Raw genomic sequence first — 15,157 nt, 5'->3', positions numbered from 1 at the left:
TGCTGGTTGAGCAGCTGTGGCTCTAGTACGAGTCTCAAAAGATGGAGCTCAAAAGGAGCAATGAGAATTCCGCCTGCCTAAACAAACTCTTTGTTGCATCTGTGATCAATTCCTTCGATCGTGCCACTAGGTGAGGGTATTGATATAACTCATAACCTGATAGAGGTCTGTGACTTCTGGCTCGAGGCATTGATGCGCGATGCTCAGCTGCATGAAAGACCTACTTTGACCCTGATAACTAAAGCTATTACTTGAATTGAGGGGGCATGTGGGTGGAAAGTCCCCCCTTTCCATCCCTCCCCTTTATACAGTAGATGTTGGAAATGTAATGCGGCAGTCTTTTGCACACTCACACCCTGCTAAAAACAAACCTGACAACATGCCATCATCTTTATGGGGGGCCGGTACACAAGCCAGAAGAAAGGGCTCACATCACAAAAAAACATTGTTATTGTCACTGAAATAATCTGTTCTCCATGTCCAGCATTTAGAGCTCAATTATTTATGACTTGGCTTGTCAGTGGTTGCCACACATCGCCATCACCGTGGAAGAATTTGAAATAGTTGTTGTAAATAGTTGTTGTTATAAGAAGTAGTAGTATTGTTATTATTAATATTTTGGCAATAAAGCTGAGTCTGATTCTGAAAAGGTCTCCAATGAGGGCTGCATCTGTGTGCGTTCCATTGTGTCAGGAACTTAGCCATGCCCCTCTGCACGTTTTCCAATTCCAAAGTTTGCCCTCTCTGCCTCTGAAGACTTGTCCCGCTCGAGTCAAAATAGCAGGGGCGATGCAGTTAACGCCACCGCGTCAATAGGGAATACTGTTGATGAAAAATGTAAAGCCCAACTGCAACCGCCCTCGAAATATTACTGGCTATTTTTAAACTCTTCACTCTTAGGGAGTACACAGGAAGTGAGGCAAACATCAATGGCTTTTCAATCATACATGAAATAGCCATTAAAAACCTCGGCTTTAGACGGACTGGATTTATTTTTGTGAGTTTGAGAGTCGCAAAACAAGTGACTCCCACTGTCCCTCATCGTTCCCATTTTCCTATTATGGTTCATCCATTTATGTCACTGAACCCCTCCATTTTTGGGGGCTGAACCTCCCCTCCTTTTATAAAAACACCTGAATACACTCACAAATACTGTGCAAAAGTGGGAGTCACAAACTCTTTATCTTGCTCAAGTAATGCTTCTTTTCATCCATTCATCAGTTAGCTCATGCTCTTGCCACATCCAACTTTGTATCATGTTGAGATTTCTGTCTCAATAATCTCTCGACAGGCACATGATTTAGTGCAGGATAAATCACCCGCGCGCTCTTGAACCCTGTGTCATAGTTAACCTTCCTGTGATCCGCTGAGGAGCAGCGCCACAAACCTCTGCAGCAGTCATGTAGGTCAACAGGTATTAGATTCCATTTGGCCATCTGCAGCCCAAGACAAGTGAGGTGGAAGTAGGGGAGGAATCACTGTGCAAGGGTGAGTGGGTAGCGGAGTGGGATTGGCCCAGTGGCTGATCAATGTTTTATAGGAAGCGTGAGCGTGTTTCCAGGTTATCTCACCTCGCCTGTGTGTGAGCTAATGGAGAAGCTGTGAGTCACGCTGGCCTGAGTCGTCCAGATAGCAGCCTCCATTGTGCCGTTTTGGCCGATATATAAAAACAACCAAAATAGAACAGAAAGAAACCTGTTTTTTGTTTGGTCAGGTTAATAGATTCCTTTTACAGTTGCTGCTTGAACTGCCACGCCGTTTCGCAAAGGGACCACAGAAGAGGGAGGCTGCTTCTTGCACTGTCAATTTCCTTTAAAGTCCAAAGAATTGTGTTTACTGAACATGGGTGAGTAAATATATACAAGTCACATCCGACTTACGACCTGCTCGACTTGTGCCCACCCGTACTCACGACCACAGCCAGCAGATGCTTTTTTTTTTTCTTTTTTTATTCAATGTCTGGCACCGCAGCACGTAGCAGCCCGGCATCATGTACAACACACAACAGTATCCCAGCACGTCTATCCCATCTACCACTACAGTAGCACCTATAACCCTCGCGTCGGCTATTTTGAATGAATCACTTACGTCCAATCTGACTTACGACCAGTTGGTCGGAACCAATCCCGGTTGTAAGTCGGATGTTACTTGTATATATATGAGGCTTCATGAAACAGTGTCCTCATTGTCAGAGCCCACTAGGTGGCGCTTTCTGCTCTAAAATCTTTGGCGTCAACAAGCGTTTCAATTAAACCTCACATCATTTTTAAACTGATCCCGCCACCTACTGAGTGCTGAAAATTAGGACACTGTTTCATGAAGCCTCATCAGCCCATCTCTAGTGGATGAAGGTTCTCCTCTGTCTACTCCCCCTACAGGCCAAAAATGAACAGAGTTGAATTCATCCAAACTGTCCTTGTGTGAAGGTGTGTGACTGTTTAGAGTGTCTGTGCCAGTGGAGGTGGACTTTGGGTAGCTGGATTATAATGAAGATAATTATGAGGAAAAGGGGAAAATATTCATTGTTATCATTCGTAGCACGTCTTTTTTAGTGGCGGCTTGTAAAGTGCTTTTGATGTGGCATAATGCTGAATTCTGGTTCCTTCGAAAATGGGAAGTTGGAGCTGGGAATAACGCCTGAGCAGAGTTCTCTGCGTTCCAGTTATTGAAGTGGGGAAAGAAGAAAGTGACGTCCAACAAAAGCTGTTCTCACGCTTGACTTCTTCACTTCCCTTCGCAACAAGAAACAACGCAGGATGAACAGGAAACACAAACTTCTACTTCCTGTTTACGTTTCCCGTGGCCATCTTGAATTGTCCCAGCTCCGAGCACAATTGGAATGCACCATAAGTGTCTTAAATTTCATTCTATATTGAAGTTTCAAAAGGGTCATAGTATTAACATATCTAGATTGATAACTCAATTTGTTTGGCTGTTGCATAATTCAAATTCAACCCTCACACTTGTTCACTTGTTCATGCCCTTTATCTCCAACCACAAGTGCATGGTCACATGACCTTTCACTCCTCCAAACGAGACCACTGTGCGCACCTTGATCAGCGTTCTTGAAGAACAGAGGCTGTGGCACACGCTGGACGATCCAGCGTCGTCATGGTGAGACTCTCGTGCCGCATCATCCGTCAAAGCTGTCGTTCTGCTGCATGGCCTTGCCTGGGATTGATATGTTGTCAGGAGCCTTGTTGTCCGGCTCATAGACAGCAGGTTAGTGACGCCGAAGCTGGAGCCAAAGTCGCCATGGCAAATGCAAGGTTTCATTCAATCTCCATCCCTGTAGTTTAACTATATATATATATATATATATATATATATATATATATATATATATATATATATATATATATATATATATATATATATACACTCACACTTCACCATTTTTTTGTATTTGTACGTAACAATGTCATTTTTTCTGTGAAAATCTTCTAAATGTTTCTGTGTTTTTAGCTTCAATACTGGAGTTCACTGATCAGACTCGGACTAGCTCACTGTAATAAAGAGGGATGCTTTATACTAAAAGCAAAGTCGTGCTTTTTGTTGATGCAGTTCTGGCTCCAAGTGCGCTCCAAGTTGTCAAAATGTCAGCGAGGCGGTATAGTATCAGTCAATCCAAGGGGCTGGATGCCCTGATCCCCCCCTGCTGCCTCCGTCCCCGCTTTATTAACCCCGACCCTCAGATACACGCAGCCTGCTGGCTCATCCTTTATCAAAGTCCTCTCGCTGCTTCAGTGGCTGCAGCACATTTCAGCGGGGGGACACTCCACGACGCACGAGTGGTGGCTTCGCATCAGCTTTTACTCGTCTCGTCGGTCTTAACCATTTCCCCCTAACAGCGGGAGGGGGGGGAGCTTCTCGCCGGGCTATCAATAATGAACGATTAAGTGAAGGTCTGAACGTGCTCGTGTAGATAATGGGCTGGAAAGTAAAGGCTTCTGGAGAACACAGAGTGCTTTTGAGCTGAGAAACCCACCAACAGGAAGTGCCTTTTCTAATGGCTGTCTGCTCCCCAGCCACATCTGTGTTACCAGTTCATGACCTGGGATTACAAAAAGAAAAAACGCTCTGAAAAGAGTGCTATTTCATCATCCCAAAGTCTGTCATTGTCTGAGGATATTGCGTGAATAATTGAGTCAAACTGCCTACCAAGGTTTCCCTCCGTCACCAGTTACACTGCTTATGACACAATATGCAACTGGTTTTCTTCCTGAAACACACACTGTATTCTTTATTTGTCTCACTCTGCAAAATGTTTAGTTTCACTTATTTGTGTTTTCACTGCAAAAACCCACTAAAACGTTCATATAATTGTATAATACAATAATAATAACAATACAATATAATCAATTCTGATCCAAAATACACAGTAAATAAATTTGTGGTTATTATTTCATTTTATTAAAATGAAAAAAAACCCAATGTTTGTAGAAGTAATTTGTTGAATATATGTCACAATTATTTGACCTGACTTTTCCAGTATTGCGCTAGTCTAATTTTGTTTAATCTATTTACTCCTTTATTTATTTTTTCTGTTATATTATATGAACTGCTGCGTGGGCAAAAGGCAAACATTATTTCAGTTCCGCTTTCCAAAATATAATCTATAAAAAAAATAAAACTCAAATATCGGCCACAGATTAAACAATTGATAAACAATCTTTAGCAAAGTCATTAGTTTGTTCCAAAATAATGCTTTTTCTGTTTTCTTTTTTAGTAAAATCACTTCTCACGTATCAAATTTTGTTTACACATGTGTAACATGATAACAAATATACCAGTCAATGTCGTGTGACGATAACGGTGTTAGTATTTTTGCGTCTTTTGTGGAGTAATATTTTCATTTTCCTCCATTGTTGAAGCATCTTTGCTCTTTATTTTTCGAGATATATTATAAGAAATGATAGATTATCATCTTGGAAAAAAAGGTTCCATAACTTTTGCCACAATATAAGCTTCTTTGTAATATATGTCCCTCTCTTCATAATTTAAAATTGCTATTGTTATACAGAATGAACCCACTTGTTTGCGATGGAATGTTGAGGATGTATGTAATTCCACATTCTCTCTTCCATTTTGCTCAGCATCCCATGGCTGAGGAGCAAAGCCATATCACATTTAGGATGAGCACTTATCTCTCTTGCAAGTGTTCATCTTGAGAATGGTCTCCACATGGAGGTTTTGGAGCTTTTAAAGCACACGCTGAGTGTTTAGCACAACCACAAGTGCCATAATTTGAGTTGTCTTTCTCCTCTATTTAGTCTGCAGCTGCTCCTCAGCTCTTCGCCTCCACACTCTCCACTCCCCTGCATGTGTGTGTGTGTGTGTGTGTGTGTGTGTGTGTTTGGCAGGAGTTACAGGAGAAGCCTCGAAGGTGATGCGTATATTTAGATCAGCTGGTAGTGGTGGAGGGGGGCGGCTCTGCATATTCTGACACCACTATAGCTGCTGTAGCACGCGACCTTGTGACCTCAAGTGCCACTCCTGTTGTGTATCATTATGAAATGTAGTTAAAGAATGGGCAGTACAGTATAGTAGGGTGCAAACGTCGAACCACATTTACTGTTGTGTGAAACTTGACATCTTTTATTTGATTCAGTGATGCTGGTGTTAGCTTGAATTTAAATTGGGCGACTTAATATGCCTTTTAACAGTTGCATTTCATTACGTTTGTTCTAGTTTGGGGGCGTAAAATAGCTTGAACTGGAAGCAAAGGGTGACCGAAGACAACATGAGAAAGAGGATGCCATAAGTGATGGTTTTATGAGGCTCTCTACTCTAAAATCTTTGGCTTTCAGCAACCATTTCAATAAAACCTCAGATCGTTTTTAAACCGAGAGCGCCTCCTACTGAGCGCTGAAGATGAGAACACTGTTTCATGAAGCCTCACCAGCCCACCTCGACCTGCCATGGATACTGAAGGTTGCGCGAGTTAATGGGAACCAAGGCGGCCCATGTGAGGGATGAGTTTTTGTAGCGGAACTCTTCTTCTTCTCCTGTTTATCCAGGACCAGGTCGCGGGGGCAGCATAGCTCAGGCATAGCCAGCAGTTATTGAAAGCATCTTGGCTTGGCTAGCACAGAGAGCATCCTGGTCATAAAGTGACAGAAGAAGGGATCAAATGGGCAGCCAGGGGAAGCCTGAGAGTGAGAGGCACACAAGTTGTCTTCTACATCTTCACCTGTGTGGAGGCAACACAAAAATAGAATATTGATTTGCAATCCTCCCTCTCCTGCGCCAGTTATGCCTACTGTTCTGAAAAATGAAATCTGTTTTGGTGAGCTATGATGGGTATTTTTGTGGAGGTGCATCCTCCTCAGCATTGTTGCAGCGCAGGACCTTCACCGGACAAGTTGGTATCAGGTTGGCAGCGAGGCTGAGGTAGTCCTCGGATCGAGACGCAGGCGGTCAAAGTGAGTTAGCCTGACAATGAAAGTAAAATGGGATGGGTCTGGGCTTAAGCTGTCTGGCTGTGCGTTGGCCTGGTATGCTGGCGTCGGCACTTTTTTGTGCCCCGTGCATCTCACATTGGGAGTTATCAGAGCGTGCAGGCAGCAAGAGTCACTGCAGCAGCAGGCCAGCAGTGGTAGTTGGAGTAGCATCGCTGGAGGGGGGGCGGGGGCTGCACAGGGTCCTGGATCTGACCCGAATTGTCACTTTGCTTTCTTCCAGCTCCAGGGAATCCATGGCTCATAATTCAGCAATGATGATCTGGCAGGGGACTCACTGTTTTGTGTTTTGTTGAGGAGAGGATTGACGAGAATATCGGATTTAATAGCCACACACTTAAAGATCTCCCTGCAGCCATGGCTTATCCTGATCACTGCCATCGCTTAAAAGACTCTCTCTTGTTCCTCCCAGGTAAGACCCTGAGCGAAAGAGCCGGCCGACGATGCCTGCTCTCCGTTCCAATTCAGATGAGTTGATGATTCAGAGAGATGAAGGAAGTTGTTTCTAAAGGGAAAGCCTCGGCTGGATCATCATGGTGTACAAATCCATGCTGAGGGAGCGGAAGTGAAACGCACGTCTGCTTAAAGCGTCTTCAGATAATGAAGTCGCCCAAAGAGACGCGGAAGAACAAATGAATGCAAATGGGATCAAGCAAATGAGATAAGGTCGACAGGAAAATGCCGGTAATAAAATGGAAACAATACAGATGACAACAAAACTTGCACTGTTCCTCCCTCTTGAAGGTGTTCAAGCTGAGGCCAACTGGGTGGTGTCTTAGCTAGTTTGTATTTCCCTGTCCTCGTGTGTTGTTGTGGCAGTGCAGCTTGTTTTTGGTTGGAAATCCAGTGTGAGAAACCTCAACAGGTTTCTCAGTCTAAGTCGTGTTGAAACATTTAAGAACCATTCAGTGCTACCTGTTGCTGCTAACCAGAGTGCAAACCACTTCCTCTTTTTCCTTGTTTACCAGAGAAAATCTTGTCCTTTCTATGTTCAGCCATGAATTATGTACGAACTATATTTGCATACTTGCGCTCAGCTAAATAATCTGCATTTCACTGGAGAATTATTCCTCTCATTAACAGCGTTGAGGATGGGAAATTCAAGTTGGTCCTCTTGAAATGGCGCAGCAAAAACACACTCCATAGACAGTGTACTGACACTGCGAGGCGGGACCACGTCCAGGGCGGCATGAAAGGACTGAGGTGTTTTTGTTCCGAAAGGGAAATGCATGTGGAGGCTCAGATGGTAGCAGATGGGTCGGAGAGAAAGCAGGCTCTGACTCAGGATCTCTGCCCTCTTGAATGTCCCCTTGCTGTGTGTGTGTGTTTGCTTTCGTCAATACTGCACACGCTTCCGGGTTTTATGGCCATAACACAACATTTAAGAGAGGCGTAATTTCATAACATTATTAATGTACTTTGTTGGTTGATACTATTTTTCTCGCAAAAAAGCAATTCCTTTCTTATATTTTGACAAAAAAAATTAATAAATACCATGTACACCAAACAAACCTCTCATTCCTTTTGTGGTATTACCTCTGTTATTTTACTTATGTTGTCGTTAAAGTGATAAATACTACTACTATTCCTGCTCAATCCTCTATCAACAATACTTCAACTTTGCTGATCTTACTCCCAAATGTGTCACTTGTACAGTATTTTTCAAAAATGCTGTATTCATACTCAAAGCAGCTACAACTGTAACTACTGTGCAGCAAATCCATGTATTACTGCTATTATTGCTTTCACTGCATTTGCTACTTTCATCTTAATTGCTTTTTATTTTATTCATATTACAACTGCAACTAGTGATGCTGCTGCTACGGCTATTGATTCAGATTTTCAGATATTTTATTTTATTTTTATTTTTTTCTAAAGTTGTTTTTTGAGCTCAGAAAATATTTAGTTTTAGTCTTTTACTAGTGTTGCATTTCCCCAATCTTCAGTTTGTATTTGTTTGTTCTTTGTAGTAGGATCGATGTGTTATTGTATTGATATAAGATCCTAAAATCAACACTATATTGATCCTATATCAAGATATGAACATTTAACATATCAACAATGTCAATTTCTCCTGCTCGTGCTGCATGTAAAGTTAGTGTATGGCAGTGGCAAACGCCTTTCAGTGTCCAGCTAAGAGCAACCAACCAACTGAAGCCAGTCGCTGGCAGACATCCAACTTTCTTCACCCTACATATACTCACTTAAGCTACGCTGGTTTCCTTGTTTGCTCCATTTTGACTAAACCTACTTCAAACGCCATCCCTATGTCACCACGTGGTGTGCTTTTTTCTAGTACTCTAACGGTGCCAGAATAATCTTCAGGCATTACAGCGGAACGTCACAAAGTGTTTCACAATCTGCCCATAAATTTCAGCTCAAGAGGCGCTTAAGTAGCCGCGACACTTGGAGTCCTAGCAACTTCTGCCGCTAATGCTGCGCTGATTTCACTCAGTGTCTCTCCTGGACACACGTGTTGTTGTGTCTCTGAGCTTGGCCTAGACGTCTTAAGCCCTGCTTGCCCGGAGTAATCTCATTCCCGAGACGTGGCATCTAGGTCAGGAGTGTCTGTCCACACTGAGGCTGCGCACAGACTGGTGGAACGATAGCCATGTTAACCTGTGTTTAGAGGGTAGGACCTTTCCTGGATACTTGCTGTGGACTTGTGTTGTTGCATGCCTTTTAAAAGCATTGTTTTATAGAGCAGCAGGGTGTTTTGGGGTGACACCGGTGGAACTGTACATAAAAATATATAATAAAAATAAATACATTTCCCCAAAAGTTTAAACGTGGGACGCCTGAATTAAACTGAAATTCAACCACTCTTCTGCCTCCATGTGCTTCAAAGTGTCACCTTAAATATCGCTCCCCTCACCTGAGTCTGAGTCTGAGAAAGATGATTGTTTACGTTTTATGTGTTATCAAATCTGGAGGTGTAAGATGTGCATGTTCGCATGAAGTTTTCGAAAAATAACTTATGAACTGTGAAAACAGGTTGTATTCCAAGGCATCACAACATAGGAAGGTTACTGCTCGAAGCATGATGTTCAGGAACGAATCATCTCTGCTCTGTATTGACTCCTACAGTAAACTGTACGGACTACTGGGATCTTGCTGCCTGCCACATCATGACTTGTTCTTGTTTTGTTTACTGCTGCCAGTGACAGCGAGGCCGTTAAGTGTCACATTGGTGGCAGCTGATGATTCAATGAATGATTCAGTGCAAAGCTGCGATAAGACCTTGTCGTTCTCTGCGAGTCTGAAGGTATCTAAGCAGCGATTCACAATATGGGCAATAGCTTCTGTGACAACCGGCTTTTACATTTGTGCTATGTGCCTCATGACCCCTAGAGGTCAAATGTTGATAATTATTCATGAATTTGTATCTTTTTTTTGTAATTGATGGCGTCTTAAAAGCGAGTAGAACAGTATACACTGTCCGAATCTGTCCCTAAATTTAGTTTACTCTCACTAGTGACGGTGCAACCCTAACCCACGGATGCGGTGCGTGCTGTCGCAGTATGCGCTCTCTCTCTCTCTCTCCTTCTGGATTTTTGCTGTAATAACTTCACTCCACAGCCCTAGATATTCTCCGAGGCAGCCGCCGGAAAACACCCTGCAGCCATTAGTGTGTACACAGAGGCTTACGCTGAACAGCATCCGAATGCTGCGTGGCCTCTGGGAAGACCGTTCTCTCTATGACTTAACACCTTTTTGATCCAGTATTGAGCTTTCCCAAGGCAACGCTGAGCTGCCGACTAATCTGTTGTGCAGCGATTGTAGTTGTCACAAAAGCTTTAGGCTTCTCGCCGTCCTGACTCTTTTGCATGTCATGTGTTTTACATCCAGACTTTTCACTTCCCTTACCTTCCTTGCCTCTTCACTTTCTCTCCTCTCATCCCTCCCTCCATCGTGTCTCGTTTGAAGGCTCTAATTCCGTCTGGCTCCCCACTTGCAAGGCGAAGGAAATGACTGAGATTTACTCGATTAGGCTTCTTTTGGAGGCTTCCCTGCTCAAAACACTGGATATTTTCAGAAGGTTTAAGTAGTACCACATCGTGCCTGAAAAAAATGTTCCATGAAAAGGCAGTAAGTTCTGTGAATTATATTGGCCGTCAGTTTACTTTTTTGCCAATACCTCAACATGCAACACTGAAGCTGCCTGTTGTCAGTATAGGACGCAAAAGGCAACTTTCCCAATGTCAATATATGCCGATATGGTAGTGAGGATGGGTTGTTTAGCCTCTTCCAGGTGTCAGAAGTGGGAAAACAAGATGGCGACCTCCACGAAAACTGTTCTCATGCGTGCCTCGCCCTGATATAAACAACTTCTGAATAAATAAACGTTCCGTCTGCGACTAGAAAGCCTGATGGTTGAGGAGGAAACTGAAATTTGCAGATTGTGTTTGTTTCTTTCCCCGAAGTTCATTCAAACGTCTACTTCCTGTTTACGTTCGGGGTAGCCATCTTGGATTGCATTCTTGGGGAGGTGAGGATTCTTGTAGGACTTGGAAAATCCTACACTGGGTGGCATAACTGGGAATTTTCGTTGTTCCGATCACAGATGGAACGCTCCCTGGCCTCTGTAGCTAGCATTGGTTATGCTTGATTGTTTGTGCGTGACATGTTTTTGAGTGAACTGAACATTAATAATGTTAAATGTGTATGTAAATAATGCAATGACATGCACAACAAACTCCTTACATCAGTAAGTGCAAACGCCTCACCGTATCTGTTGCATGCTACATTGCGCACATGGCTTGATGACTTTGCTTCATGCTGGTGGATGGTGCTAAAATGGGAGCTGGGGCCTCACACTTTCAGCCTGCACAGATGCCGAAACGGAGTGGGAGAGGGGGGGGTATGAAGAGCGGCAGAAAAGGCAGGACTTTGTTTTCCAGCTAGAACAATGCTTCCTAGAGAGAATCAACACAATCGCCTCCTTTCACGGCCGCACCAACCCTCATGACATTCTGATCCTGTGAGTGAACACAAGCCGCCGCCCGACCTGCCAACACCACTCCACGTCTCCGCCCAGTGCAGGCTGGTGTTCCGAGCACAGTCACACACGATTCTCCTCTGACTGCAGTCCTGTTTGGAAAATAAGTCAAACTGAATGGAGGAGAAAAAAAACAAAGCAACTTTAAGTTGACATCATTTTTCCTCCTTTTTTACGCTCGGGCGCTTCAGCGCCCCATTGTCAGCTGTTTATGTTACATAACTGATGTGAATTCTTTTCTTTTTTTTTTTGTGGCACGCTCCGGCTTTGGCTTCCTGGGACTGAGCGCTAGTGTGATCATGGAGTGAAGAAAGGTGTTGGAGACCATTGTTTTGGTCATTAAATTGTCTCACGACTGGCTCAGTCTCATCCCACTGATGTGTCATGAGCTCCAACCCTCGCATGCATTCCATCATGTTCTCTTCTTAGCAGTCAGGGCCAAATGTTTATCATCAGTTGGGATCTATGTTTATCATCGTATATAATAGTTGCTGCCTCTTTACTGGATGATTTGCTGCTTACTTTTCAGTAGCACAGGTTTCCTCTGTTTGATCTGGCTGTTTTATTTTCATGTTTCTCGCCATGAGAAACATGCACAAGGGCTTAGACGTCTCTTAGTGTTTATCGCTGTCTCTTCTTTAGCAGTCCTTATGTCGTGGATTAAACTTTGATCAATGTTTTCTTTATACTTGACACTAGATGCCTGAACTCATTCAGTGATCTTGGTTGAATCGGTTCCTTTTTCTTTTAGGTTTGTCAGGGTTTTCCAGCATGTTTGGGAAGAAGAAGAAACGGCTGGAGATCTCAGCACCGTCTAACTTTGAGCACCGGGTCCACACGGGTTTCGACCCTCGGGAGCAGAAGTTCACCGGGCTGCCACAGCAATGGCAGAGCCTCCTGGCCGACACCGCCAACCGACCCAAGCCCATGGTGGACCCTTCCTACATCACCCCCATCCAGCTGGCACCAATGAAGGTACGATGCTTCAGCTCAATTCAGATCAAACTTCGTCACACAGTTCTCCCACCAACTTATCCTCACTCATTAGATGCCGCTGTTTCTGTCACCGCTGCTAGAACATAATGTTATCTGGTGCCATGAAACTATTTATTGATGTTTTATATTTCAAATAAGAAAGAAACAGTCTACTACTACAGACTTCATAATGGAGTGAATGGGGATGGGTAAGGACATGTCTTGTGATAATGTTTTGTTGTTTAAAAGAGCAAAACTAAACTAAAAAAAAAAACATTAATTATTAAAAAAAATTGAAGTGTTGACCTTTTAGACACAAGCAAACACGCTCTGATAAACCCTCGACAGTGGCGGATGGTAAAACGGGATGAAGAGGACTCAAACAAGCACACCCTCCAGCTGAGACTCCAATAAAAAAAAAACCTTTTGTTGACAGATGAGACCCAAACATCAGTCAGTTATCTGACACTTCCAGCCGACAGATGAGGCGTTTAGTCTGCACTGAACATCGACTCTGACCTTATGAAACAGTCTGACCGCATAGTGCCGGTGTATTTAGTTCCAAATCAACTATAATTTAGAACCGCGACTGAAACTTTGTTGTTGCTGTGGCCTGCTCCACGCACCTGTTGCACTGACTGTACTGTCAATGAAAATAAATATAAAATATAAAATAAATAAGCCAAACAGTGTTATTATTATTATTTTTAAATACATATTTGAGGCACTATGTAGTGTCCAAAGATTAGGCTGTCAAACTATATGCTCTGATAAAATCTAGTACAGTATTTCCTTTTAATATTAACATGATTCTGCCCATTATTATATCTCAATTTTGGGGCTATCATATCCCAAAAAATATATAAATTCTGTAGGACTGCTGCTCATTGATGTTTGGGGCAAAACACAAATATTATAAACTCAAAATATTCTGTAAGTCTCCATCTTTTTCCAATGAAACTGATTTATTTATTTCATGAAAAATATATAGGGTAGTTTATAGTGACTATATTGTATTTTTTCCCATAATTGACTGTAATATTTTTGCTGTATTCCATCTGTATAGTGCTGGGTTTTTCTCTCTCTCTGAAATAAAAGACGGACGGTTTCTCTGATATATATCTGTGTAGGATTTTTCTCTTCCGTGCTGTCATTTAATTGTTTTCTGCTAAGCACTAATTCGCTGCTAATATGTGTATCTGCTGTGCACTGTCCTTTTTCCAGTCATTATAAATGGTCATGTCCTGCTGAACCGTAATTATCTGTCAACATACATTAATTACACGCTAATTACCTCAGTAGTTCTGAATTGTAGAATGGCTCATATGTTGCTTGAGTACATGCCTGTAATTACAATGTAAATAACAAGAGCTTCCGTAGTGGATAGAAATGTTTATAATATTTAAAAGGAGTAGAGTAGATGTGTCTTAAAATTGGAGACTGCAGTAGTTTTATTGTTTTATATTCGACTGTATAGGGCCTGGTACAAGTCACAGAAGTACTTACATGAGTCTGGAGTTATACTTTGAGTTTCATAGGAATTTGCTTGAGGGATTGTAAAAGCAAATATAAAAAAAAAACTGAACTAAATATCAGCTGAAAAGAGAGCTTTACCGACTCACACTGTTCTGTTGAACATCGAAAAAATGTCTCTGTCTTTGCTGCACATCTGCTGTCGGACTGTTCCGATCGATTTTCCCATTCCCCTCTCAACAACTGTCTGTCCTCCAGATGTTTTATTTTCTCCTCTGTGTGTGTCTCCTTCTGTCTTCAACCCTTCTGAGTGTCTCCTCTGATGTGTTGTTGTTCATTGGTTTCTTAGCAACCGGTCGCACCATTTTTCTTATCTTGATTTTTTTTGGTCAAAATATGTGTTCGACACCTACAACACCTTCACAATTTGGCTTTTACAAGTCGAGCTTTTAAAATCTTGGGTTTGACTCGCCCCCCCCCCGCCAGTGACGTGAGCTTCTCTCTCATTCCAATTGGAAATTTGGTGTTGATAAAAGCTTCTATGGTGAAGTGAAAACAATAGAACAGCAATGTGCCACAGGAGATATCTCTGAAGAGGGCCAGACACCGCAATAATAATCTCACTCTCTTCACAGATATCTCCCAAGACAGTCCGGTCAGCTGAAACGCCGTTACCCAAAGTATGACTCTTCCCTTCTGCTAAACCCACCTTTTTAGAGCTGTTATTTTTGGCCACCCTTACACAATCCCAAACCTTGGTTCGGCTACCGCATCGCCCCGTCTGCGTGCTTCCTGCACTCAGGTGGAGGTGGTGTGTCAGCGGGAACAGAGAGGAACATGACATAACTACATCGCTCTGCCAAGTCTTTTCTTAGAACTCATTCTCACTCCCATTTGTTTCATCCGCATGACAAGGAGGAGGAGGAGGAGGACTGCAGGGGCATGTTCCCGCGTCCTGCCCCGCTCCCTGTGGGGCCGCTGAGAGACCGCTGAGAGACCCTCCCGATAATGATATTAATCATCATAACAATGATGATGATGGATGCTGCGATGTGAAAGTGCATGGTAGTTGTCATGGCAGCTGATCGGGCTCCACTGTGGAAACCAGGTCATGAAGGATGTGCATGCTACAGAGGACCCCTTTTGAAAAACCTCAACCGCCCTTCATTATAAGTTGGTTATTCATAATAATATGTTGTGGACACATGAATGACAGTTCAGCTTTTGAGCTAGTGATGGGTAGACGAGG

General features: G+C 43.0%; 1 protein-coding gene across 5 annotated transcripts in view; it reads left to right on the top strand.

Annotated features, from left to right (window-relative positions):
- Nucleotides 1–15,157, top strand: part of pak5 (p21 protein (Cdc42/Rac)-activated kinase 5) — a 54,085-nt gene that overhangs the window by 12,694 nt on the left and 26,234 nt on the right. For 2 of the 5 annotated variants that reach the window (XM_053888276.1, XM_053888277.1), the window contains exons 2-4: nt 6,874–7,145; nt 12,212–12,435; nt 14,544–14,588. In XM_053888276.1, the coding sequence (XP_053744251.1) occupies nt 12,232–12,435; nt 14,544–14,588 (249 nt within the window). In that variant the 5' untranslated portion in view covers nt 6,874–7,145; nt 12,212–12,231. The remainder of the gene's footprint in view (nt 1–6,873; nt 7,146–12,211; nt 12,436–14,543; nt 14,589–15,157) is intronic. The other 3 variants (XM_053888273.1, XM_053888275.1, XM_053888274.1) reach the window with 2 other exon arrangements.

The sequence above is a fragment of the Synchiropus splendidus genome, chromosome 15, assembly GCF_027744825.2.
Source record: "Synchiropus splendidus isolate RoL2022-P1 chromosome 15, RoL_Sspl_1.0, whole genome shotgun sequence".
Classification (NCBI taxonomy): domain Eukaryota; kingdom Metazoa; phylum Chordata; class Actinopteri; order Syngnathiformes; family Callionymidae; genus Synchiropus; species Synchiropus splendidus.
The sequence above is the reverse complement of the archived record's forward strand: the minus strand, read 5'-3'. Positions and strand labels throughout refer to the sequence as shown.